Raw genomic sequence first — 26,563 nt, 5'->3', positions numbered from 1 at the left:
ACCAACCAAGATAGGAATATACCCTTGGTAGATTAGATTAGGATTTGTGGGGGGTTGGACAAGTCCAAGCACTCAGTCAGTAGACCAATGTACTACACTCGGATAGATTTCAGTAGAAGGAATAGAGATAGGAAAGATAAAAAGTGGGTGGTAAGACAGAGAAATTAGTTTGAGATCACTCTTCCACAAATCTCTTTGATTCATTGATGAATTTTAAGAGATCCGGAAGAGGAAGAGTATGAACTTTATCCATACTCAGTATATCGCAACCCAATATCCTAAGTCTGATTCTGGAAAATGCAGGACAGCTACAGGCAAAATGCTCTGCAGTATCGTCATTCTCAAGACAGGATAGGCATATCGGGTTGTTTACGACCCCATGGTGGCCATATGCTGACCACAGACGTTGTGCCTTGTTATTACACCCATCAGTACTCTCAGATACTTTCTGTTGAGTTTTAGGAGATATGTCGCTGTTTTCCTGTTTGGTTCTTTCACAAAGCACTTGGCTACTCTGCACGAATTCAACTCAGACCAACGACCTCTATGGGTAGACCTCAAGAAGTCGTCAATCCATAGTTGAATCAATGCGAAATTGACACCTAGAAAGGGTTCAGGGCCCTAGTGGCATACTTGCAGAGCCTTCATTTGCCAATTTATCAGCTAACTCGTTCCCTGTAATACCACAATGTCCAGGCACCCAAATAAAACTAACTTTGTTGTGTTTTGCAAAACTGTTCAGTTTTGTCTTACATTCACCGACTAACTTCGAAGAGCAGTGTGGGTTAGCAAGAGCTTTTAGTGCAGCTTGACTGTCACTACAAATTCCAATACTGTTGCCCCGCCACTTTTTCTCAATTAGCCAGTACGCTCCATTCAATATGGCATAGACTTCTGTAAGGAATACCGTGGCCATCTGTCCTGTGGCTTAGAAGTACTTAGTGTCTTCGTCTAAGTACCATCCAGATCCGGTTCCATGACTGGTTTTGAATCCGTTGGCGTGGACTTTCAGTAAAGATTTCGAAATATTGTCAATTAAGTACAAAAGGAGTCCAAAATATTCAAACCTACTTACTCAACTATCAACTATCAAATTTTAAATTTAGTTACTTAGTATTGAATTTGTATTGATTGTTTTTCTTTACATTTTTTTTCTAGTCTGTAAGGTAATTTGTACTGTGAATTATTAAAATAATTATTAAAACATTAAATATTTTATAGTTTTGTTAAAAGGGGGAAATTAATTTTTCACCATATCTATTTATATAGAAATGAATGATGAAATAAAATGATTTTATTGCAGTGAACGCTGATGTCCTGTATTAAGAATTTGCAAGTAATGAAGAAGATTTTACCTGAAAAGCCTCTAGTAAAATTATTCGTAGCATAATTTTCTAGAACATTTTAATCCTCTCACGACTCTCCAAATTAGTATTTTGAAGGATTTATTTGCAGTAAGAGTTAAAACGGCCCTTTAAGGGGACAGATACCTGTAAACGGCCATATTTTCCGTAATTTTCATTAAAATTATTTAAAATGAAAAAGTCAATATATTTTTTTCAAAATTGGCATACAGTTTATTTATACATTAAAATAATATACATTTTTTTTATTTGTTTTTTTAATCATTTAAAATGGCGGATGTACATTCAATTCTTCCAGGAAGGTCGCAGCGGGGCTTCTCAATCGGCGGCCATTGTAGCATCGGCGTCAATGACCTGAATACAAAAAACCAAAAATTTTTTTGTTTATTAATATCATCATTTCTATATGAATTAAAAACGAATGAAAAAAAAATCGCGGAATAAAATGCTTCAAAAAAAATGAATTTTGGGGCGAATTCTCCTATTATTTTTGCTTCGAAAAAATTATTTTTTCGAAAAATTTTCGAATTGTAAATTCACATAGAAATTAATATCATAAAAAAGATGTGTGCAAAAGGGAGATCGGTCAATAACTTTTCGAGTTATCGTGTACGCCAATTCGAAAAATATAGTTTTGAGAAAAACGCTTCTAAAATCGGCAACGTAACTATACCTCTCCCAACACTCGAACGCAAAGAATAGAGTCGTCACGGTTGACGATCTATAATATAAGAAATACTTAAATTTACGTTCTAAAAATTTTTTTGACATATTCTTAAAGAATTATATTAACATTTTATGAAAAAAATTTTTCGATATTTTACAGGTATCTGTGCGCTTAAGGTAGGGGCTAATGGGTTAAAACATTGTACGAAAATTTTTCCTGTACAATTTTTATATATTTTAATAATTTTTCGAATTTTTTTCGAAACAAACTTAGGTCGCAAAATGTAGCCGTAAAAAATCGAGTTAACTTTTGCAAATCCATGGAGTGCTTTATTACTGTATAGGCATCGTTGGGTTAGGTAGTGCTGGTTGATCTGTAAAAAGATCTCAATTAGGAACCCTCTAGGGTCCATTGTGTTACCACTGCTATGTTCTATTTGGAGTCAAATTATTATTTTATTGTAATTCTAAATGGCGTCTTCTCGAGTTTTAAACAAGCCATTCAGCCTGTTCTCAACATCATCCTTCAAGAATGAAAAATATGTAGATCCTAGGCGCATTTTTCAAGTCCTACAAAGAGCAGGACAGGTAGGAGTAGGTGTTCCAAAATAACCCAAGCATTCGCTTCGTTGCATGTGTTAGCGGCATCGCTCTGGCCTAGTCCCATTTTGGCTGCGTGATGTGGGGTGGGACAGTGTGCCGTCAGAACCAACCAACCAATATTTTGTAGTTTTTTCTAGAGAGTGATAAAAAAGTTTATAGTTGCCGTATTCCAAGTCCTTAGCCTAATTTGGGCAATGAGGCTTACTTTCAGAAAATATGAACAAAGTACGGGCTGGTTTCGGTTGTTGCACTGTTTCACCAATTCAAGTTATCAATTGAAGATATCGACTGAGTTGTTGTTGTATTCAACTGAGTTCATCAGCACCTAAACTCAAATCACCGTTTCATACTTCTTATTGCAGAATTTAAGAAAAAAGTTGTTTACTGAACAGTAAATAAGGTCATTCACAGACTTGCAGTGCTCTCGAAGGTGTGTGTTACACATCTGGCATGTACTTCTATGTATGTATGTTTACGCAAATGTATGCAAGAATATGTTAGAAGAATTCTAAGCACGAATGAAGGTTAAAGCAATGCTTCGAGGGGGGCAACCGGTTTGAGAAAAATAAAAGAAGTAACAAATTGTTGCCAGAAACAGCAGTTCAATGTTCAATTTAAGCACATCAATAAGAACTCAACTGCAAGGCAAGAGTCGGGAATATCTGCAATGTTTTGCTTATTAATGTTTATATATTGAATTTCAATCTCGCGCAAAACTATTTCGTAACACTTTATTATGTAAAAAAAATTTAGCAAATGCTGTGCTATGTTTAATTATCTTACCTGTCTCAGCAGGCGCTACACGCGCTGACACGCACATTACGAGTTGTGTTTTTCACCTGATGATAGTTGATAAAATTTTGTAGTTTTTAAATAAAACGATATGTAAATTTAAGAATAAAATTAAGCGGCCAATGTTACCTGTATTTACGACAAGACATACACGCACATATTCTTACACATGATGATGACAAGCAATTTCAGCTTATGATGAAATGTCACAACCCATACGAATATTATGCGAACTGATATACTCGTTTAAAATAAAATGCAAACAACATCTGAAAAATAATAAATGTTTTCATATAATTATATATATGTATATTTTTTGTTTTCATTAGCGCATTCCTTTATTTTACTTGTTTTACTTTAAATCGTTTTAATATCCAGTTAGGATGTTTACAATGACTTTGCTAATTTACGAAGCGCAATATTTTAAATTTTTGAAGCTGAGAACTTTTTGCAAATACGCATACCCGCAGCTCTTCAAGGTCGAATAATATTAGTTTAGGGAAAAATAAATTCATTTTTTTCTTAATAATTTTTTTAATAATTTTCCTAACTAATTGTCAAAAAATGTACTAGATGTCAGTATGGCAGATGTATGATTAATGTAGGAATAATGTAATAAAAAAAATTTTTTTTTTCTCGATAGATGGCTGTAGTGTTCGATATCTCGTAAAGTATCGATCAAACAATTTCAAGTTTTTGCTCGTTGGCAAGGTGATATTTCATACGAAAAACATTCTTTTGCTGTTTTTTTTTTGTTCCATTCAGTTGTGAGTTACAGGGTGTTTACAATGGAAGTCAACAAAGAGAAACTTCGGTACATTTTACAGTTTTTCTTTGATAAAGGCGAATAGGCGAAAATGCAACCCAAACCGCTGAAATTGTGAATGGTGTTTGTGGAGCCGTTATTGTAACAGCGAATTACGTGCACTTTTGTTTCCTCGATTCCGTTCAGGCATTTTTGATGTTAAAGATGAAAAATGTTAAAGAAGAAAATGTCGATAAAATCACATAAATAATCGAAATTGACCGGCATGCTAGTAGTTATAGCAAGACCCAGCGGCTAAAAATCGACCATCAAACAGTTTTAAGCATTCGCGCAAAAATAATGGATTTCTTTTCGCCCAACTTATTAAAAATTGCCACTGTAAAATGACACCTGAATTTTGCGTTTTAAAGGTGTGCTCTGTTTGTTGTTGTTATAGCGGCATAAATATTCCCCTTACATATACGGGGAATGCTGCTGAAGTGACACTTCTTGGCCGGATATAAATCCGGGTCGTTTCGGTTACGTAGAACCGACTGTCTGGTGATCAGGCCTGTTTCAAAAGCTTTTATCAGATTATTTTGATAGCAATTTTCATCGCTTCGAGGATTTCCTTTTTTGTTCCTTTTTTGTTTGCACCCAATAATGAAAGCACAGTAAATCAATAATGGAAATGGCTTTATTGTTTCTCAAAATATTCTCCTTGTAAGTCAAAACCCTTCTGCTTGAACCAATTTTTAAATCGCTCAGAAGTGGATACCCTCAAGACGAGCTGTCTAAAAGCTTCAACAGCTTTTTTTTTAGGCGTTGAAAAACATTGACCTCGCATTTTATTTTTAATGTTCGGAAATAAAAAGAAATTAGAAATAATTAGGGGCCAATCCAACGCTGTAGAGCACAATAATTCGATTTTGTAAGTGCTCAAAAACGTTATTGTTGTGAGCCGAGCTCTTGAGAGCTCCCATTGTCTTGGCGAAGAATAACTCATCTTCCAAAACTTTGGGCAAACAAAGGGTTGTGTACAACTCGGGATTGTCTCTTATATGTTTCTCTAGTAGTACACTTGCAACATGACCAGATTTTCCAAAAAAACAGCCGTGTCCATTTGTTTTGAGGTGTTTCTTCCGCGAACAACTTTTTTTTGGATTAAGCTTGTCTTCGAACCCCCATACTGTTGATTGCAGTTTTGTTTGCGCTTCATACGCATAAATCCAAGATTCGACAGCTGTTACGATGTCATAGACGTGCTTTGAATCACCGCGGCTGAATTTCTTCAAGCGGTCAAAATGGGCGACCCGACACAAGTAATGGGTTTTCCATCTACCAAACTAAGGCATACTTCCAAAGTAGCGGATAAGAAGTCTTATCCCATTTCTTTTCGGACTACCACTTATTTCGATCAATGCAGAATGGCTTGTCCGAAATAGGCTTCCCTTCAGTTGAAAGTATCAAAACTTGGTTAGAAATGTCCTGGGCCTCAAAAGATGAGCAGCGGTCACAAAATCGAAATTTTTTTTCTTCACTCATCTTATCGTAAATCATTTCAAGAATGTTGTGTCAAAATTTTAAGTGGATCGGAGCAGAACTCTCAAAGATATAGCCTTTGTAGGCACTCTACCTCGAATGCGGAGCATCGATAATTTTTCAGAGTCATTTTTTCAAACGCGTTTTTCCCGAAACTACTTCTTAAAAGTCGGTGCCAATCACAACTCCGAAACTATTCAACCGATTCTTTTCAAATTTGGCACACGTTTTCTAAATCAAAAATACCTCCTCCCCCCCACTGTTTTTTTTCATTTACAAATATGGCGAAATTTTTCGCCAAAAATGCTCGTTTTACGTTTTTTTGCCACCAAAACTACAAAAATGAAAAAAAAAAAAAAAATTTATTAATGGGGGGGGGGGGGGGGGGGGGGGGGGAGCATTACGTCATACTTTAACTGAAAAATTCGACTTTTTTAGTTTCAGATGATTCTACGACGAATGCCGATTGGCACCGCAGAGCACCTCTCGAAAAACATATCTCCAAAAAAACTCTGTCATGGGCTTATTTGTCAATATTTTATTATTAATATTTTTTAAAAACTTATTGAAAAGATGTACAATAACATGCAACTGATTTTATTAAAGTATCTTAAACCATATTTCTGTAAAAAATTCAAAAAAAAGTGTTTTTTTTAGCGCTAAACCCTACCACCCCCTTAAGCTTTTCTGGAACATTTTTTTTTTTTTGTTCTTTTACACCCTATAATTTTTGGCACTTGCGAACCAGACTGCTGGAGTATGCAAACAGACAAGCAGTGAATGGAGTGCGTCAAGGTCAAAATGAAAATTTCCATCACTCAACATATTTTTGTAATTTTAGAAAAGCTATTCGGCGTCACCTTGTATTTAGTAGAGTATTCGGCAGCTTACATTTGCGGCACTGTTAAATAGCTTTAACATTTTTTTTGGCCTTCCTCTGACTTCACGTTACAAATTATTTTATTTATACCAAGATTTAACTGCCTTATTCCTGAACTTCCTTTTTGCCTCTACTATTCTTCTTCTTCTTGATTGGCGCTATAACCGCTTAAGCGATTTTGGCCGTGCTTAACAAAGCGTGCCAGTCGTTTCATTCTCGTGCTAACCGGCGCCAGTTGGACACACCAAGTGAGGCCAAGTCTTTCTCCACCTGATATTTCCAACGCAAAGGAGAACTGCCTCTTCCTCTGCTAGAGGCCTTCCTCTTCCTCTCCTACCACCAGCTGGTATCGCATCGAATACTTTCAGAGCCGAAGCGTTTGTATCCACTCGGACTACACGACCCAGCCAACGATTTATTTCTTAAAAGCGAAAGCATTACAGCGTGTTTACACAATGTTATCGTGGGTGCAAAAACATGAAGGAAAACTGCGTAACTTGCATATTTTGGTTGGCACTATTTTATATTTTTTAGAAAATAACTTTTGCCCGGTGATTGTTTATTTTAGGTTTCTTTTTTCTTCGGAAGACGCTTTGTTGAAAGAGTAAAATGCAATTTGGAAACATAATTTAAATCACATTGAAAGTTAAACAGCGTAGATTTTTTCACTTTACACATCTTTTGGCAGCCCAAAAATAAGCCTCGGCTGAAAATTAAAGACACCAGTTGCACGTAGAGTAAGGAAAGAATTTTCTCAGGCGAGGTGTAAGGGAATCTCCGCCGTTTTTGAAGTCATCGAAAGTTAAATTTTTTCTCCATCTATTTATGCACATGCACGTACACTTAAATACACCGTAAAGTTGTCAAACCTTCAAACGTTTCTAGTATTTTCTTAATCACTATTGTCCACACAAACGCCGTCGGCAACGCGTAAAAAAACACTCACAACTAATTCAATTCAAAATCTATTTTCTGCACTATACTACCCCACCATAGCCATTTAACTAATCAAACAAATAAATGGTTAGCAGCAAACATCAATGACGAATTACAGACGATTGTGCGGCTGCGTTTATATATCAACGCGGTCACTTCAGACCACCACACACACACACATACTTAGTGCATACAAGTATGTTCATATGTGTGTCAACATTTCCAAAAATTAATATTTAAGTAGAGGCATTGAATTGCATTCACCTATCAAGGGATTCTAGTCAAGAAACAACTTCAACTGAAACTTCTCGAATCGTTGCTGGAGATGTCGGCTTGGACACATACAACTGTACAAAGGCAAACAAGCAATGGCTAACATACATATGAAAGAGCCATAAAGTAATCGAAAATCTATAAAAAGAAACCGAAACTAACAATTTGTTATGCGCAAATTTTTATTGATCTGTTTGTATTGATACTCGTAGATAAATGTTGTGTATGAAGTCGGTACGGTCGGCAAAGTTGCGTTTGCACTTGATGACGACAAAATGTGTGATTTAATTGTGGTTGTGTGGACTTTGTCTAATTTACACATCGACACTGGATTCTCGCACATTTTTGGTTGGGTAACCGCCCAGTCGTCACATTTTCACACATCACATCTTATTTACACAGATGACTTGGGGAATGTTATCGTACTTTTTACACCAACAAATAAATAAATATGTAAATGATGATTTTGGTCCAAAGTTCTATTTGTGGTTGCGGGGTTTACCGCAATGATTCATGCAAATTTAATGCAGAGTAAAACGAACAACTTCAAGTTGAAGGGGTGTGAAGTGCTTGGGTAGCAACATTTTTGTGGAACAAGTTAGGAGTAGCGCGTCTTATCAAACAAGTAAATGACCTCGATTGAATTTTTTTATGCTACGTAGCGGAAGGCAAATAGTCGCTTTTTTCTAGTAATTTTTAATTACCTTTAACTCAAATTTGTTTATAAAAAATGTTGTATATTTTGTGTTTTTTTTTTTATTCTGCTATGCATAGCAACAATAAAGGCAGCCGAAAAAAGATGCCAATCATGAGTCAATAGAAAAGTATTTGTTATATTTTTACAAGCTTCGAGTGATGACAACTTGGCTTACCAGAGTGGGCTAATAAGTGTCTGAAAACTAGTGCAGATGATGAAAGAAGATGTGAGTCCAATAAAGAAAACATCCTGGAAATAAATGTAGGTATATTTTGATGGTGTCAGCAAATTATTCTATTTGGAGGACACACAGTGGTCGGAAGGTTAATTTTTGCGAAAAAAACATTTATTCCAAGCTATAGAAAATCAAATTGTGCTTTCATATTCCTCCTCAGAGAACTTAAAGGAATGCAGAAATAAGTGTTATTTTGCGAGAAAAATCGAAGTTCATTCAAAATATTGTACTAAAATCATTAATCCACCAAACGAGTAGGTTAAGTAGTCCTGTCTGATCTGTGAAAAGATCTCACTTAGATCTCCATTGTGTTGCTAGTAGCAAAAATTTATTTTTGGTATATTTTTATTTTTAGCAAAGGGATGTTAGAGATTTTGAGATTTTCTTTATTATATAGTGGTCAAATACAATTGATTTAACTGCTGTAAACTTTAAAAATTTAAAATTGGCTTAAAATTCGCGATTGGCGAGTCATAAAGTCTAAGGGGTGCCATTTTTGAGATTTTTTTTTTTTGGAACAGACTAACAAGTACAGCACTCAGATACAATTAAGTCCATTGTACGCACTCGAATCCTTTTTTTAATTTTTTTATTTAAATCTACTCGACCTCCGAAATCTGAGTAGATCTTGTGGTGCTAAGGAGCCAAGGTGGTCGCTTCTTAACACATCAGTGCCAAAGACCTCACGCCTAAATCGAGCGAAGGCTGGGCAGACGCACAGAAAGAGGTCCGCCGTCTCATCCTCCTCTCCACATTCTGGGCAGAGTGCACTGTCTGAGATGCCTAAGTTTTAAAACTTTTAGAAACATTTATATCAGCAACCGCAAAAATATTTGAGTGTTCATTTGAATAGCCTTAGGTCTCAACTTTTTGATTTCGAGTACGCCGTATGGAGCCCGCCATATTCAGCTTTGAAAGGTTGACATCGGAGTTGTAAAGAATGACCTCAAAAACACCGAATAGGAATTGTTATGAGCTGAGCCCATAAAAATTTGCAATTCAATCCTTGTCACCGGATCTTCCTTCCACTGGGGTTAATCTTCCATTTTATTCAAGTTGCTTATTTTCTTCAGAAACTTTCATATATGATTATTATAGCGCAAGATTCGAACTTTAAATTTTGGGCAGATTGTCGTCTCAAGCACGTCAGGTTTTTAAGAAATGAAGGTTTCAGGTTCAGAAGAAAAGATTGACCAAAAATATGATTTTATGGGTTTTTATCCCCAATTTTTTGAAAACCAGAACGAGATGAGCACTTTAGATCAGGATACCAGCGTCGTGTTCAACGCACAAAAATACATTACAAACCAGTCTCATATAAAAAACCCAAAAACAAACAACAAAAAAACACTTAATTCTAGTACTTTTACGGCGGAAAACAAAGCTACCTTGGGTTTTGGTTTTTCTTACTTGTTTTCATGTTAACAGCAGTCGCTAATTTCTAACAGAATCGAGCTCGAAGAGTGAAGCACATCTCCGAGCATCAGAAAATAGCTCTAAGGCTACGTTTTACACACTTTAAAAGTATATTTTTGGGTCGTTGTCATATAGGAACATTCATATCATCTCTTGATCGGAGTATAACAAATTTTGTTTACCTTTTTCATTTTCACGTTCAGTTTCCATGAAGAATAAGTAGTTTATAAATCCGTCAGCCTTACGCACTGACCCAATAACCTTAATCATAGCAAAAATACTAGCCCATTTAATTTACAGTTGTTTGGCAACAATTGGGACTCAATATTTTTATTCCTAATTGCATTCAAACCGGTTGTACTTGGATTAGTCAGATAACAACACCGACTTCCAGTTTTAGACACTTAATTCGAGTCTTTGCGAAGGCTAGTCTGGATTTCCGGTTCTCTGGCGTCTTTCTGGTCGGTAACTGAATAATTCTAATAATTTTTCTTTTTTTTCTTTTTTGCTAATTTCTAAATTGAATGATTTTTTTACTTGGCTATAAAAAGTTGTGAAATTCTCTTGAGTTGGCATTTTTATCTTTTTGATCAAGGGGTCTTCATGTCGCGTGCCTATACTTCAGAATGTATAGACCTTCTTTCGCTCGAAAAAACCTTCAATTAGCAAAATTTCATATTTAAAAATTATCATGGTAATGCTCCTAATAAATTTGAACATATTTACTTTGGACTTTTTTATATTAATAATATGAGCATTAATAAGTGGAATATAAAAACTGTTAAACGAGCATTTGAAGAAATTCTCTCTCAAGAAAAATGAGTACCAGTGCTAGTATAACCACATTATTATTAATTAAATATTTATTATTATTTAACTAATTTTCATGGTTTCGTTTAATTGCAAAATTCAAGGTAATATTTTTCAAGTGAGGTTAATTTCTTTTCAATCAATACCATTTTTATCAGAGCCAAATCTATAGCTGCCAATACAAATAGCGCTGCGAACAATAAAAGCGTTTGCATATTAAAAGCGAACAATATGGAAAAATAATAAATAGTAGTGATTAAATGTATGCGACAATTCTATAGTGCGAATGCAGGATGGAAATAGAACGGAGTTTTTTTTTTAATTTCGAAATGCCTGTACTGTGTGTACTCAAAATAAAAATTCTTTGAGAAATAACAGTAAGTTTAATGTCCGGTTCACCAACCACTTTTAAATTTAACAGACTGCTAAAGTTTAAAATAGCAAAGTTTCGTATTCAAATTCTACAGCTTTAAATTTTAACAGACTGCTAAATCTTAAAATTGATTGATAAAAGCGTTTGAAAAATGTGTTGATAATTGGGTCATTCGTTGAAATAAGTGTATTCGTATTCTTCCTGATGGGATCTACTTTGAGCGTTGCCATAAATTTAAATGAATACCGAATATTTTGTGATTTTTAGATTAATTTTCGTTTTATTTGTGACAGAATTTAACCAAACTTGAATCTGTACCACTTTTTGAGGCGCGTTTCTTTTATGACAAACTATTTGCCATCCGTTAGTTGTAAACTTTTTTATTTATTGCACAACAAATCACTACTCAGTTGCAAAATCTGCATGTCATTTTGTTGCGCTGTTGCCAAAATTTTGCTATTGTCATTGTTGTAGAACATATTCCAAGCACATAATTACTTATTTTCGTTTTACCCGGTGTTTGTAACATACAAAAAAAGAACACATTTTTGCAAAATCACTTCCGTACTATAATTTCCTCATGTTCTGCATAAGGACTCGCAAAAACTCGATGGAAATGTTTTCATTAGTAATTATGGAATTTTTCTAATAGTTACCGAAACTTCTATTTCTGTCTAATAATATCACGTAGAGCCATAAACACTTCTTTTTTTAACAATTTGTTTGTTTACTTCGTGCGTTGGTCAGTGACATGGCAAAAACATGCCAATAGCAGCTGTTAAACGTTTAAAAGTGCGCTGTTAAAGGTTACAAAACCAGAGAATGTTAAATGTTAAATAACATTGTTTACTAAGTCAACAGTTGATGAGTGCTGTAAACTTAACAGTTGTCTGTTGAGGCACAGAACTTTTTTAACAGCTTGCCTAGCTCAATAAAGTTAATGATCATTAACAGCGATAACAGTACGCTGCAAATGCTGTTCCTTTTGTTGTGTATGTAAGCGTTGGTATTTTTAACCGCCGCTTCTGCTGGTCACTGTGAGCCGCTGCTAGTTAAGGATTGCTCTAGCATCTAATTTGTTTAGACTTGGTGTTGCTATCTAGTATATTTTATCTACGCTGCGACTGACTGCTGTTTTAACAACATCAAAGTGCTTAAGATTCCTATGGTCAAGCTGATTTAGGCAGTGACTGCGCAGCACAAACTCGAACTCGGACTCTGAATTACCTGATTACCGGTCGAAGCGACGCTGCTGATGATGACTCGGCTTTAACGACCGCAACAACGGCTGCATATAGGAAAGCAGCAAAAAAAACGTCGCAAAGTGGCAGCGGCTTCAGCTTCCAATCAGCCAGTCAGCCCGGCGGCGTCTGTGGCTAGCCAAACCGATATTTACGTGTCGTGCACAGCTCAGACTTCATTCAAAAGTGAGCAGCGCAAGCGAGTAGACGAACTTATTTAAAAGCTCTCTGTAACGTTTAAAGAACATTTCGTAAACGTTGAGTATTGAAATCAAAACGTAACGCAAGTTGACAAACAAACAGAATCGTTAATAATTTGTTAGAACCGAAAAAAGGATAACAAAAATACGAATACAAAGCAGAAGTTGGACAAAATAGTTTGAGATTTTTCTAAAAATAAAGTGTGCGAATAAGAACATTAACAATTGATGAGTGCGCTTGAACTTGATAGCTGAAGCGTTTAGTATTCAAACAAATTTATTAAACTTTAAATCAAGCTGATCGTTTAACTCGAATTTGTGTTATACGACATACATTTATGCATCAGTGGATTGCAAATATTGAGAAAAAAATCTCACAATTATAGCAAAGTGCTTTGTTTATCATTCTGCTGAGCAATAAGTCAAAGTAGGAATTAAGCGCGAAAATGAAAGATCTTGGCAAATTATTTTCACGCCCGTATAGCGCAGCCAATACTCAAGACGCTGAACAACAACAACAACAACAGCAATTGACTGCGAATATACAATCAGTAATGGCGACGACGACAGGACCTTACATAGCGAGCAGCTCGTCCGCCGCTGAAAAGCAACGTAACAAAAGCTTGAAAGCCAATCGTTCAATGAATCCTGCCGGCATTCTAAGTTCGTTCTTTAACGAACGTAAAAGCAATAAGCGAGCTCGTTCACCAAAATGTAAGTTGAATGTTATGAAAATTCTTTGGCGCCATACATGTATTGTACATCCATACATATCAAGTACAGGTGTGTGTATATATAATTGATGAGAGAATATGAAAAGTGGGGAAAGTGAAAGTGATATTTTTCAAGTGAATGACAAAAGAACCGTTGATTTATTAATTTGCACGAGTTTATTTGATTTAGAGCTGTAATTCTTAATAGGTTTATAAAATGCTTAAATATTTTGATTGAAATCGGTGTCTTTTCCAAAAACAACAGCAATACTAATTTCATTCGAGTGAAATCTGCATTGATGACAAAAAGCAAAATTGTGTTTTTTGAAGGCATTTGTAAAAAAAGAAAAAAGAAAATAAAAAGAGAAAGAGAAAGAGAAAAAAAGATTTAAGCAAAATAAAAATATTAAATTATTAATTTACCTGTACTTATATTCAAAAATGTGTTTATGGTTTTTTATTCAAAAAAGTTAAAAATATTAATTAAAGTAAATTTGAAAAAAAATTACACATTTTTAAAAATAAAAGTTTCTAAGTAAATCAAAAAGCGTAAAGTTTAAAAGATGTGAAAAATTAATTAAATTAAAAATTGTATTAAAATATTTTGTTTTTTTGGTGGTTTTAGAGTCTGGCAAAATTATGTAAGACAAACCTTTATTTGCAGTTTGAAAAGGAAAACTTAAAAAAAATGTGCAAATAAAAAAAATATATATTATAATTTGAACTTCAGTTTAAAATAATATTTTTTTTTTATTCGAACATAAATTTAAAGATAACATATATATATATATAATAGGCGCGTACACCCTTTTTGGGAGTTTGGCCGAGCTCCTCCTCCTATTTGTGGTATGCGTCTTGTTGTTGTTCCACAAATGGAGGGACCTACAGTTTCAAGCCGATTGCGAACGGCAGATATTTTTATGAGGAGCTTTTTCATGGCAGAAATACACACTTAAAGATAATAGTTAAAGTAAATTTAAAAAAAAATGAAGACAAAATTTTAACAGTTAAAGTTTCTAAGAAAATAAAAAAGCATAAAATTTAAAGGAAATAAAAAATTCAATTTATTAATTTGGTTTTTATTAAAATCTTGCTTTCAGGTGTTTTCAGAAGCTTGAAAAATTATGCTTAAAAGAATAAAAAATAGTTTTTATTAAAATCTTGCTTTTAAGCGGTTTTAGAGTGGTGAATAATGTAATGCTAATAAATTTAGAAATCTTCATTTTCAATTTGAACATAAAAGCAAACTTTAGAAAAGTTTTGCAAATAAAAAGATAAAAAATTTTGCAAATAAAAAGATAACAAATTTTACAATTATTTTCAAAAGTGAACTTCATACAAAAATTTTAGATTTTTATGTGCATATTCGCCTCTTTCAGCTAACCTCGTTTGTATTTTAATTAAATAAAAACAAATTTTTTTTAAAAAATTACCAAAAAATGAGCCAAATTATGTTGTGTGCAGTTTTTACATCAAACATTTTGCGACTGTTATTTAATTTGGTGTGTTTTGAAATGAAAAAACGTTTGAAAACTTAAATTTTTTTGAATGCACAAAGCGCAAATATTTCTCTTATCTTTGAAATACAAGTTAATAGTTTACTCTTCACAAATATTGACATTTTTTTTAGAAAAATATGAAATTTATTTTAAATGGTATGCTTTCAAATTGTTCAAAGAAATAATTGGTGTACTCAATTTTATAAAAAAAAACTAAACATTATAAAAATAGAACTAAACGCTTCCCCAAACAATTGTGGCAAAGAAATTTAGTAGAATTTATTTATGCAATATTTTTTTTCATAAATATTTTCATTAATACATTTTTTATCCATGTTTAGAAATGCATGAATTAAAAAAAAAATTATTTATGAGTGGGGCACGAGCTTCAAAATAAAATATTGTGGCTTTGTTGATTTGAAATTTAAAAACAAACTGAAATATATTTTCACTTTCATTTGGCTTTACAAAACAAAAAAAACAAAAATAAAAAAAAAAAAAAACACAATGTCAACCGCAAATTTGTAGGCATGTTTTAGCGTCAAAACCATATGCGCATATCTATAAGTACAACGCGGCGCCACTACACTTTAAAGTCATAACAAATTATGCAAGAAAACAAAGAAAGAGAAACTCGATTGGACGTCTTATAAAAGTTTCCATATTTTAATATGCAACGAAAATCGCTGTGTGAATATGCATGCATGTATGTGTGTACTATAAGCATCAATTTTTTAAAAGATAACTTCGCGCAAATCAGTTGCCTTCAAAATTGGCAAAGCCGCCAATATTGTGCGATCATTTGTATTCATATTTTGCCAAAAAAAAACAGCAGCGGCCAATCGACTCTCAGCGACTGTATTAAACTGAAATGCTTTCAATTAAAATCAAAAAAAATTATTTTTTAAATATCTGGTAGCAACTCTATCGCCACCGCTGCGATGGCTGTGGCCAACTGTCCGCCACCTTGGTCGGCATGACGGCCAACGAAAAATGCTGTCTATGCAGAAAAGTAAAACCAATTGCGCGACTGCATTCGTACACCCCAACAATTATATTTACTTTAGTATTATTTTTTAATGTTGGCTTGAGAAGTTTGTATTTACATTTAAATACACGCACGTACTTGAAAATTGACGTTTTAGAAATTTGGCAAACAGTGTTGCCTGAATAAAACAAGTCACTCTAAAAGCCATTGCCCAACTGGTTGGCTGGCTGGCTGGCTGGCTGGCTGGCTGGCTGCCATCCGCCGTGGCGGGGCATTTAAGTGACTTAAAATTGGCCAAAAATGCGATGTTTGTTGTTGGTCGAGTTGAAAAAGTCAAGTTGGGCAGCAGCAATTATAAGTGCATGTGTAGATATGCCCATAAATTGGGGTTTATTTCGGATTTTTTCTTTGCGAATATTAAACGCCAATCTGCAAAGACACGCTTGTTTCGCTATGCAAATATTTGCGAATTTCATATTTCGCGACTACCATATTTTTCGCAAATACATATTTATGAGCTGGTATATGTTTGTATGTATGCGATAGGAGCACTTCAAATAGTTTCGCAGGTTTAATGCAAAATTTAAAAAACAAAATATAAAATCTCGTTGAAATCACTGTTGTTTTTTGGAATACTTTAATTTTAGCATAATTTAAAAAAATAATAACTATTTTAAGAAAAATTCGAGAAATTTTTTTTTTATTTATGAGTAATTAAATTAAAAATAGTTGAAAAAGAATAACAAAAATTTTAATACATTTTTTTGATTTTTTTAAAATAGGTACTGTTGCATTTTATGAGAAATTAAATTAATAACAATTAAAAAAAATAAAAAGAATTTTAAGGATAACTTGACAAATTTTATTTATTAGTATTTAATTAAAAATAACAAAAAAAAATTAATAAAAAATCGTCAAAATTTATTATTATTTATTGATTTATTTTCTTATATTATGACTAAATAAATCATTAATGAAAATAAAACTTTCGTTAAAATTTTTTTTTATCAATAATTCTTATCGAAAAAATGCCTTAAAATTGTTTTTTTTAATAACTTTTCTTATATTTTTTAAATAACTGTTATTAACACAATTTTGATACATTTTAGCACTTTTACTAATTATTTATTTGTCCACAATTAAAAATTTATATTTATAATTAAAAAACAAAAAAAAAATAATAGTTTCAAAAATTTTTTTATTCATAATTAAAATAAGACCATATAACCGAATTTGTGTGCTTTTTTACTTTCTTTTCATCAAAAAAATGTTCAATAAAGTTTGTTTTTTTATTATTTTGGTTTTGATATTCAAGGTCGTTACTTTTTACTCATTTTAGTTGCTTTTTAAAAAATAATTTTAACGAATTTTTTTGTTCATAATTAAAACAACAGCAATTTTAACAAACTTTTGTAATTTATTGTTATTAATGATTTTTTTATGCATAATTAAAAAAAAAATTTACCGAATTTCTACACCTTTTTCATTTTCCTTTCCTACAAAAGAACTCTAAAAAATTTTCCATAATTTTCAATAAAGTTTGTTTCTTATTATTTTGGTTTTGATTTTCAAGGCTTTTTTTACTTTTTTAGTTTCTTTTAAAAACGAAAACCATTTAAACGAATTTTTCATACATAATTAAAAAATAATAATTTAAAAAAAAGGTCGTATTATTATCAAAAATTTATTTATGCATAAATTAAAAAAAAAATATTGTACAATTTTATCGAATTTTTGTATTTTTTTAATTTTTCTTTCCTGCAAAAAGACACTACAAAAATTCATCACAATTTTGAATAAAGTTAATTTTTGATTTGTTGATTATTTTGGTTTGGTTTTTTAAGGTTTTTTTTTTTACTCATTTTAATTTCTTTTCGTTTAGCTTAAATGAACTGCAAAAGTTGTAAAGTAAATTTTTGTTATTATTATTTTTTTTTACTTAGATGTTAAAATATTTTTTTACTTCGAAAATTCGTTAAAATTTTCCGTAAAACTGTGTTTTTTTATAATAGGACTATGAATAAGTTCGTGCGGTTTTTTTCGAAATTTGAAACTTTATTGACGTAAAATGGTTACAAATTTAATATTCAAAGTATTGTCCATCGCTTGCTACTACTTTTTCCCATCTTTCTGGCAATTCACGGATTCCATTTGTGAAAAATTCGGTCGGTTTTGCCGCAATCCACGAATCGATCCATTTTTTGACTTCATCGTAATTACGGAAGTGCTGGTCAGCCAGGCCATGTTGCATCGATCGGAAGAGATAGTAATCGGATGGCGCAAGGTCTGGACTATACGGCGGGTGGGGTAGGACATCCCATTTGAGCGTTTCTAAGTATGTTTTGACCACTTGTGCAACATGTGGCCGAGCATTGTCATGTTGCAAAATAACTTTGTCGTGTCTATCGGCGTATTGCGGCCGTTTTTCTCGCAGTGCTCGGCTCAAACGCATCAATTGTCGTCGGTAGGCATCCCCCGTAATCGTTTCATTCGGTTTCAGTAGCTCATAATACACAACACCCAGCTGGTCCCACCAGATACACAGCATAACCTTCAGGCCATGAATATTCTGCGCCGACGTCGATGTTGAAGCATGGCCAGGGTATCCATACGTTGCCCGACGTTTTGGATTGTCGTAATGGACCCACTTTTCATCGCCAGTCACAATTCGATGCAAAAAACCCTTTCTTTTGTGCCGTTGAAGCAGTTGTTCGCATGCCATAAAACGGCGTTCAACGTCTCTTGGCTTCAATTCATACGGCACCCAATGTCCTTGCTTTTGGATCATTCCCATGGCTTTTAAACGTTTGGAAATGGTTGATTGATCAACTCCCAAAGTTTTTGCAACCTCTTCTTGCGTTTGAGCCGGATCTTGATCGAGCAATTCCTCCAATTCGGTATCCATGAACTTTGGCGGCGCACCCTCGCGTTCTTCGTCTTCCAAGCCAAAATCACCACTTTTAAAGCGTGCAAACCACTTCTGGCACGTTCGCTCAGCTAGAGCATGCTCACCATAAACTTCCACCAAGATACGATGACTTTCGGCTGCTTTTTTCTTCATATTAAAATAATGAAGAAGAATTCCCCGCAAAAACACATTATTTGGCACGAAATTCGACATTTTCAAGTGTGGTAAAAATATTGTTGTTTACGCTTCAAATAAAAAACTTATACTGACGTTTGTGCCTTACGACAGTAGCTCTCCAATGAATGTTTGGAAATGTGGATCGATGGAATAATAATCAAGTTACGCCATCTGTTGTAAAACCGCACGAACTTATTCATAGTCCTATTAGTTATGTGATATTTTGTGATATTTTAATTTTACTTTTTTATATTAGTTTTGTATATTTTTTAATTTTCGCTTTTTTAATAAGATTTGAAAAATTCGTTAAAATTTTCATAAAGCTGTTTTTTGTTGAAATCTGGCAACGTGAATCTTCTTACGTTCTTCATTTCCTTTATTCTTACTGATATATGTACACACAGTTTTCTGTTACTTCGAAATAAACCACTGAAGTGAAAAGACTAAATTAGCACGCGTCTTTTAATATTTTTAATATTCATATTACATTATTTTTTTATCAAAAGATTTAAATATTTTCTGTTTTTTTAATAAAATTTCAAAAATTCTTAAATATTTAAAATTTTTTTATTATTATATTTATTTTTACTTTTAATTTAAATATTTTTAGTTTTTTTTTAATAAAATTTCAAAAATTCGGTAATATTTTCCATCAAGGTTTTGTTAATATTAGTATTATATTTTATTTATTGTTTTTTTTTTTTGTTTCGTTGCTAGAAAAAACTATAAATACGCTAAAACTTTTATTTGAACTGCTGATTTTCACTCAAAAACAACAAAAATTCTTTAAAATGTTTAGCAAAGTTAGTTTGTGCTTCTGAGATTGACAAAATATCAGCTCTCGAATGTCGTGTGTTTTCTCACAGGTCACTATGCGCGAGGAATGCATGCTGTGAGTCTTGCAATCACCTCGAATCCTTTTTGCGCAGGATGTATGGAGGATGAGGTGGAATCATCTCAGCACCTACTCCTTAGCTGCCCTGCTCTGGCGGGACTAAGATCCAGGCATCTTGGCTCTTACTTCTTTGCTATGCCTGCTGATATACCATAGTTGGCGCTGACATTAAACATCTGATGAATTTCATCAGCAGCACAAAGCGGTTGACGCAAACGCAGCATAGTCATCGTTCGTAAATCCACACGCTCTTAACCATCCCAGCACTACCTCTCCCCGTCCTCTCCTTGTATCCCATAGGTCTTTCTCTTTCACCTCACCTCCTTCATAATGGTATCACAAGGACGAATCCATTTTTCTTCGTCCAATTGTGCTCATTCCTTGGGCAACCATACCGACCAAACCTAACCTAACCAAAAAAATGGCTATCATTTTTTTATTGTTATTTTTTCGGTTAAAGTTTTATTTTTTAAATTAGCTTAGTTATTCGTTATCTGTCTATTTTGCTTTTTTTTGCATTTTCCCCCATACTTTTCAACACCTCTACAAGTTTGACATTTTCCTCGACTATCACAACGTCGCACAGTCTTGTGCTTTTTAGTTTCTTTTCTTCGCAATCGCTTGCCAACTCGATTTTTGGTGCATTAATTCGCGGGCAATATTTTTTATTTGTTGCTGTTGCTGTTGCTTTGCCTGTCCTCCAGCTTATTAGTGGTCAAGTTCAGGGATACACACAGCTGGTGTCAGCCACTCGGGTAGTTGACTTTGTTAACAATATTCAACACGCAATGAAGAAATTCACAGGCCAACGCATACATAAATATACTTATATCTATGTATACAGACATAAAGATATACAGTCATAAATATATACAGTTGTGGGCAGGTGAATAATCCCAGTAGTGTGACTGAGTTTTGCTTTTGGCCACCGATGTGTAGAAATGTTAGTAAATAGTTTACTGAGCAAACAGGTCGCTAGAGCACACTTACACGTATGTGCATACCACACACACACACATACATAGTTTTTAAAGTTATTTTTATTATCTCTGTAGGCCTACTACTCTGCAGTGTGCACCTACTGCTGCTGTGCCGGGCCGTTTATTTATTGTCGGTTTACGGCCAGTTTGATGAACTCACACGAAAATAGTAGTTTGTTGATTTTGATTACTTAATGTTTTATATATAAATGTTTTTGCTGCTTAAAATTTTCATCTTCACTTGAAATTTATACCTTGTTTTCTGCACTGACTCTACGCGTACGTGAGCCGCTGGTAATTGGGTCAATGTCAATGCTGTGCACTGGCGTTTGTTTCTGCTTGTAGCACGTGTGGTTTCTTCTTATAAACAAAAGCCAATTCATGCCAAACCATTATACCACATCTCTTCGAATAGCGCTAATTGTCGGCGAATGACAAAAAGTTATGATTTCTCGCACATTTCAAGGCTTGTACGCACTTGAAATTTACTTTCCGTATTTACTTAGCTTAGGTTATTATAGAGCAAATATGGGTGCGTGCGTTTTTTGCTGGCTTCTTCAATAAAACTGTTTTTGGTAATTTATCATGTATATTATACATTTTTTTCTTTTATTTCTGTCACTTTTTTATTTCTTTAAATGTTTATTTCTTATTCTAATTTCTTCTGATTTTATTATTCACTTTCGACACGCTTTATAATTTATCGGTTTTGCAAAAAAGTATTTTTTTTGCGTTATTTTATCATTTTTAATGCTGCAGCGAATTCATTAGCCGTGAGTGCGAAAATTCGAGAAGTTTTTTTGTTTTTGTTTTTTTTTCTTTTGTTCGCACACCCCATGCAATTTTCAAGCATCATATAACTTATAAGCACAGGGGGCTTCCTAACCTTAACATTTTTTTCTTGTGTGTGCAAGCACATACATACGTACGTATGTATGTGTGGTAGCTGCTCAGAAGCTACTTATAATTTGCATATTTGCTTTAACGTTTCCAAAAATCAGCTTAGCGCAACGTGAAGCGTTTGTTTGTCATGTTTATTCAACAGATGCTCACTTAACTGATGATGCTTTTTTTTTAATTTTTTCTTTTTTTTTGCAAAAATTTAATTTTTTTTTTGCAAAAATTCATTTAATCACAATTCATTTGGTTAATACCTTAATTTTGTGTCCGGTTAGCAGCATTTAAGTTTTAAGAAATTATTTTTCAGATTCATTCGAATTCCAGAACTAAAGCAACAAAACTTTAGTATGATGTCAATTATGATGCATAACAGCGCATAGCACTACATCGCATTACATCGCATAACTTTGCAATTTCTTCCTGCTTACCACCTAAACCTACCACATTTTCAAATTACTTTTGCACTTTTTCTAATGGTGGCTTCTTGGCATTTGAGGCCACCCATTTCTGTTTTATTTTATATTTTTTCCGCGTACGTGCATTGAAAATTATCAAAAATAACTTGTTTTTTGTGGCTCATTCTAATAAATTTTTATTAATTCATTTTTGTCTGCTGATTTTTAATGGCTGCTTGTTTGGTTGTGAAATTGAAGCTAATTTGCTTGGTAGCTGGTGCTATGTGCAATAATGGTTTTATTGCTGGCTCATCTGAAAACAGGATTTCAGCTTGAATCCTGCATTCACGTCAAAAAATTCAATTCTTTAGCTCAATTATTATTATTATTTCTTTCGTCTACTGACTGTGGAATATCGGTTTTGTGCCGCTGTTTTGCCGGTTTTAAATGATTATCGATTTTGCATAGAAATTCATTTCTGGTGCATAAAAAAAATTTAAAAAAAAATTAGAAACAAAAATTATTTCTAAAGCTCTTTTTAATAATAAAAAAAAATTAACTACCGTAAAATTGCAAATAATGATTTGGTAGAGCATTAAAGTAATTTCAAGACGTACATAGGTACATACATAATTTCATCTAAAAACCAATTAAATATTTCGCAAGGCTTTGGGAAATCAAAAAATTTCTTGTTGAGGCCAAGCTTTTGGTTTCAAAACACAAGTGGACTTGTACCTGTATTTGTCTAACATCTCCTCGCTAGCTTCTCCAACATGGGTGACCCTTCTGGAGTACCTAAGCACTCCGTTGGTAAAACCCAGTCTTTCGCAGATGCATGCCAGCCCAACAGCTACCGTGAAGTCACAAATTCGAGGAAGGGTTGTTGGTGCCTCAGTTATTGGAGAATTCATCTTGAATTCATTTTGCAATTGCCTTTAAATTTGTAATTAACCATTTCCAAAGAATAAGAAGCATTAAAAAATTACCCACACTAAAAGTAATTTAATTGCATTTTCATACTTTTTTAGGTTATGCAATGTATGAATGTATGTATATACCATGTACAGATGCATGCAATTTCAAATTACTCGCACTTTACTGCCTGCTCGCACCTACATACATACCTACATGCATATGCACCTGCGAATGTGTAGGTACATTGATTTCCATTGCACCGCAAATGAGTTTTCAATTGCCGCGCGGAATTGCCTAATAGCCACTACATATTGTCATCGTGGCACATACGTACACACACACACGTTTGTATGTAATTGCAAGCGAGTTGGTCAAATCGGCTTTTGAGCTGACATGACGAAAGGCAATGCTTGAAAATGCTGCAAGAAATTATGAATGGTAAACTACAACATTTATTACTGATCAATACAGTCCTTTAGTTAAAAAAAAATAAAAAAAAAAAATTTTTTTAATAAATAAAAAATGCATGAAAAAACCACTGAGTGGTGGCAAGCAATGCGCAAATTTACTCTCCCATACATATGCATGCACATACATACATACATTCATGTGTATCTAAGTACGAACTCGTATCGAAAATCACGAAAACGCGTGCAATGATTACGAAGCTATTGTTGTTGGTATTGCAACATTAGCCGCAATACAAAAGCCGCATATAGACTGATGTAACAAAATTTAATTTTTTGTTTGCTTTTTGTTTGGTGCATAAGAATATTATTGTCGAAAACTGCGAATATGAAAATCACGTAAAAATATAATAAAATAATCAACTGAGGGATATAATACTTATAGTCGTATGTATGTATGTATATGAACACTGTTTGTGCACGGCAAAACTGTTAGTAAGAACACAAGCGGGGTTAAATTATAATAATAAACATACACACTTTAAACTTCTAATGCGCACAACTCCAAAACTATAAAACAAATGATTACAAAAGGTGACGACGCCTAAGTGCTGGGAGCTAATAGTGTCGAAAGTCGATGACTGTCAGCTGTTAGAGAATATATGGTATGATTAGATGATGATCACGCTGAAAGAGGGTCTTTCAAAAGTGATACCTAGATGCTATTAGTGAACAATTCCTAGACGTACCTTTGTTTTTATGGCATCTTTGATATGTGTCAAGTAGACAGATGTGTAATTTTACACGATAGAGCCACGCATTAAAATTATTCAAAGCTTTTTCTGTGAAATTCTTAACTTCAATGGTCGATGTTTAAGAACAATGTATCGTAAATACGTGATTTTTTTATGAAAATAAGCAACCAAATAATTCAAAGATTGGTGAAAAAATTTCAAGAAACCGCTTCTGTTGAGAAGGAAAAAAGCGCTAGCAGACCAAAAACTAGACATTCTGTTGAGACCATTGCTTCTGTAGCGCAAAGTGTTGCTGAACAACCTTCAACATCGTTATCTGGACGTTCGCAACAATTACGAACTACACATCCGCGCAATTTCGCCAGCAACATGCGCTCGGCTTGCATGAAATGTTGCTAGCAACATTGATTTCCAAATGAGAAGGAACTTCAAATTTATGCGCATCGCCCCAAAAGCAATTGGCAAATTATGTAAAGAAAAGTGTTGTTCAACAAAAAATTACTCATACATATGTATTAACTTAAAAAATATAAAGATTTACTTACATTCTTACGTTAATAATTTAATTGCACAACACTTTTTAATCGCAAATATTCTAAAATATTTATATTACAGTTTCCAATTAATTTATCAAATGCCTGTTCTGAATTTTGTTAGAATATATAAAAATAAAATAAATACAATAAATAAATTTAAAAAAGACATGCCTTCAGAGTAGTTGAACTCAGCCACTACACTCGCAAACGAACTCTCAGTTTTCGCTCAATTTTATATAGGTGCGAAAAAATGTTGCTGGCATCATGCTGCTGACATGTTGCGCGGTGTTTCCATGCGAGTATTGAATTGAGTACTACTTTGCTGTGCGACACATACAAGTTTCAAGCATATTTCACGCGTCTTTTGAAAAACCCTTTATATGCATTAATTTTTAGTAATTACAAATGAACCGCGATTATGCGTGACTCCATTAACTGGGAGCAGCTATTAAGCCGATTAACTGTGGTTTAGCTCGATCCCGAGCACCCCATTAATCGAGTTTCACCTGTATACACACATACGCATATACATACATATGTACATATATAGTGCATAGGTGTACAAACATATGTACATGCATGTCCTCAGCGAAAACGTGTTTGTGTTGGCTCGTTAATTCTGGTGGCTGCTCATATTTGGCCGGTGTCCGTAAGGAATGACAATATCATATTTATTTATGCACAAATATGCACACATAAACTGTTTTCAAGCATACATATAAGTCAACTTAATAGCACGTACGATTATTAGAAGGCGTGTTTAAGGCATTACGATGATCGTAGGCACACTTTGGCTTGTGGAAAAAAGTCATTTACTTTATTGCTATTTTACTTTATTTGCCGCATTTCAGCTATGTGCATGTGTGGGTATGAGGCAGATTACTTGGCTATCAGCTGTTTGTTTATTAGTTAAATATTTTAATAATTTATAAGAGCTTATTATGGCACGTGTTGTTTGGTGGTGAGAGAATTGTTTGTGTTTACTATGCAAAGGAATATAAAGGAATTCCGTTTATAAATAGAAGATGTTTAATAAAAATAATAATGCGAATGAAATGAAAAGTTCAACAACATTGTGGGGCCTTTTTTATATGGAGCTTAAATATTGTTTTTAATTTTTCTTATTTTGAAATTAGATAGATTTTTTATTAATATATTTAGCTTAATTATGAATATATAGCTTAAACTGAGTTTACAGATACATATTTTTATAAATATATATTTTTGTTGTTGTTGTTTTTTTTTTTGTTTTTAGGTAGGTTTTTTAACTTGTATATTTAAGTTAGGCTGAATTTACAGCTACAATCTCGAGATGGCTCGCGGTATTACACAAAAATCATTTCAAATCGATTCCTTTCAAAGCTATAATTTTTCCAAAACCTTATAGCCAATTTTCTTGTTTTTTTCCTTAATTATGGTGTTCTTCCAGCCAGCAAGCGATATGTAAACTAGTACTTATATTTTGTGATAGGTTAAGCACGCATGCGTAATATTTTTAAATCAACAGTTACAAAAATTATGTAAACACGCAATAATATAATGTGCAAAACATATTTAAAGTAATTTGAATAAATTTTTTCTAAATTGAATATCTAAATAACTACTAAGAAATTGAGAATTAATTGTGCGGTCATCGACGTCAGTTGGGTTTAAACTATTTTAAAACTGCTTATATTTTTATGAGTGCTTACATGAAAGTAAACAAAATATTAAATCTTTATT

General features: G+C 33.4%; 1 protein-coding gene across 2 annotated transcripts in view; it reads left to right on the top strand.

Moving 5' to 3' along the window:
• LOC129247306 (scavenger receptor class B member 1) overlaps positions 1-26,563 on the top strand; it is a 94,625-nt gene that overhangs the window by 27,537 nt on the left and 40,525 nt on the right. Inside the window, exon 1 of one of the 2 annotated variants that reach the window (XM_054886384.1) lies at positions 12,765-13,487. The exons of the other annotated variant lie outside the window; for it this stretch is intronic. Coding sequence (XP_054742359.1) covers positions 13,220-13,487 — 268 coding nt within the window. The 5' untranslated portion in view covers positions 12,765-13,219. Of the gene's footprint in view, positions 1-12,764; positions 13,488-26,563 lie in introns of those variants that run through there. 2 annotated transcript variants of the gene reach the window in all.

This window comes from Anastrepha obliqua, chromosome 5 (assembly GCF_027943255.1).
Source record: "Anastrepha obliqua isolate idAnaObli1 chromosome 5, idAnaObli1_1.0, whole genome shotgun sequence".
Lineage (NCBI taxonomy): Eukaryota > Metazoa > Arthropoda > Insecta > Diptera > Tephritidae > Anastrepha > Anastrepha obliqua.
The sequence above is the reverse complement of the archived record's forward strand: the minus strand, read 5'-3'. Positions and strand labels throughout refer to the sequence as shown.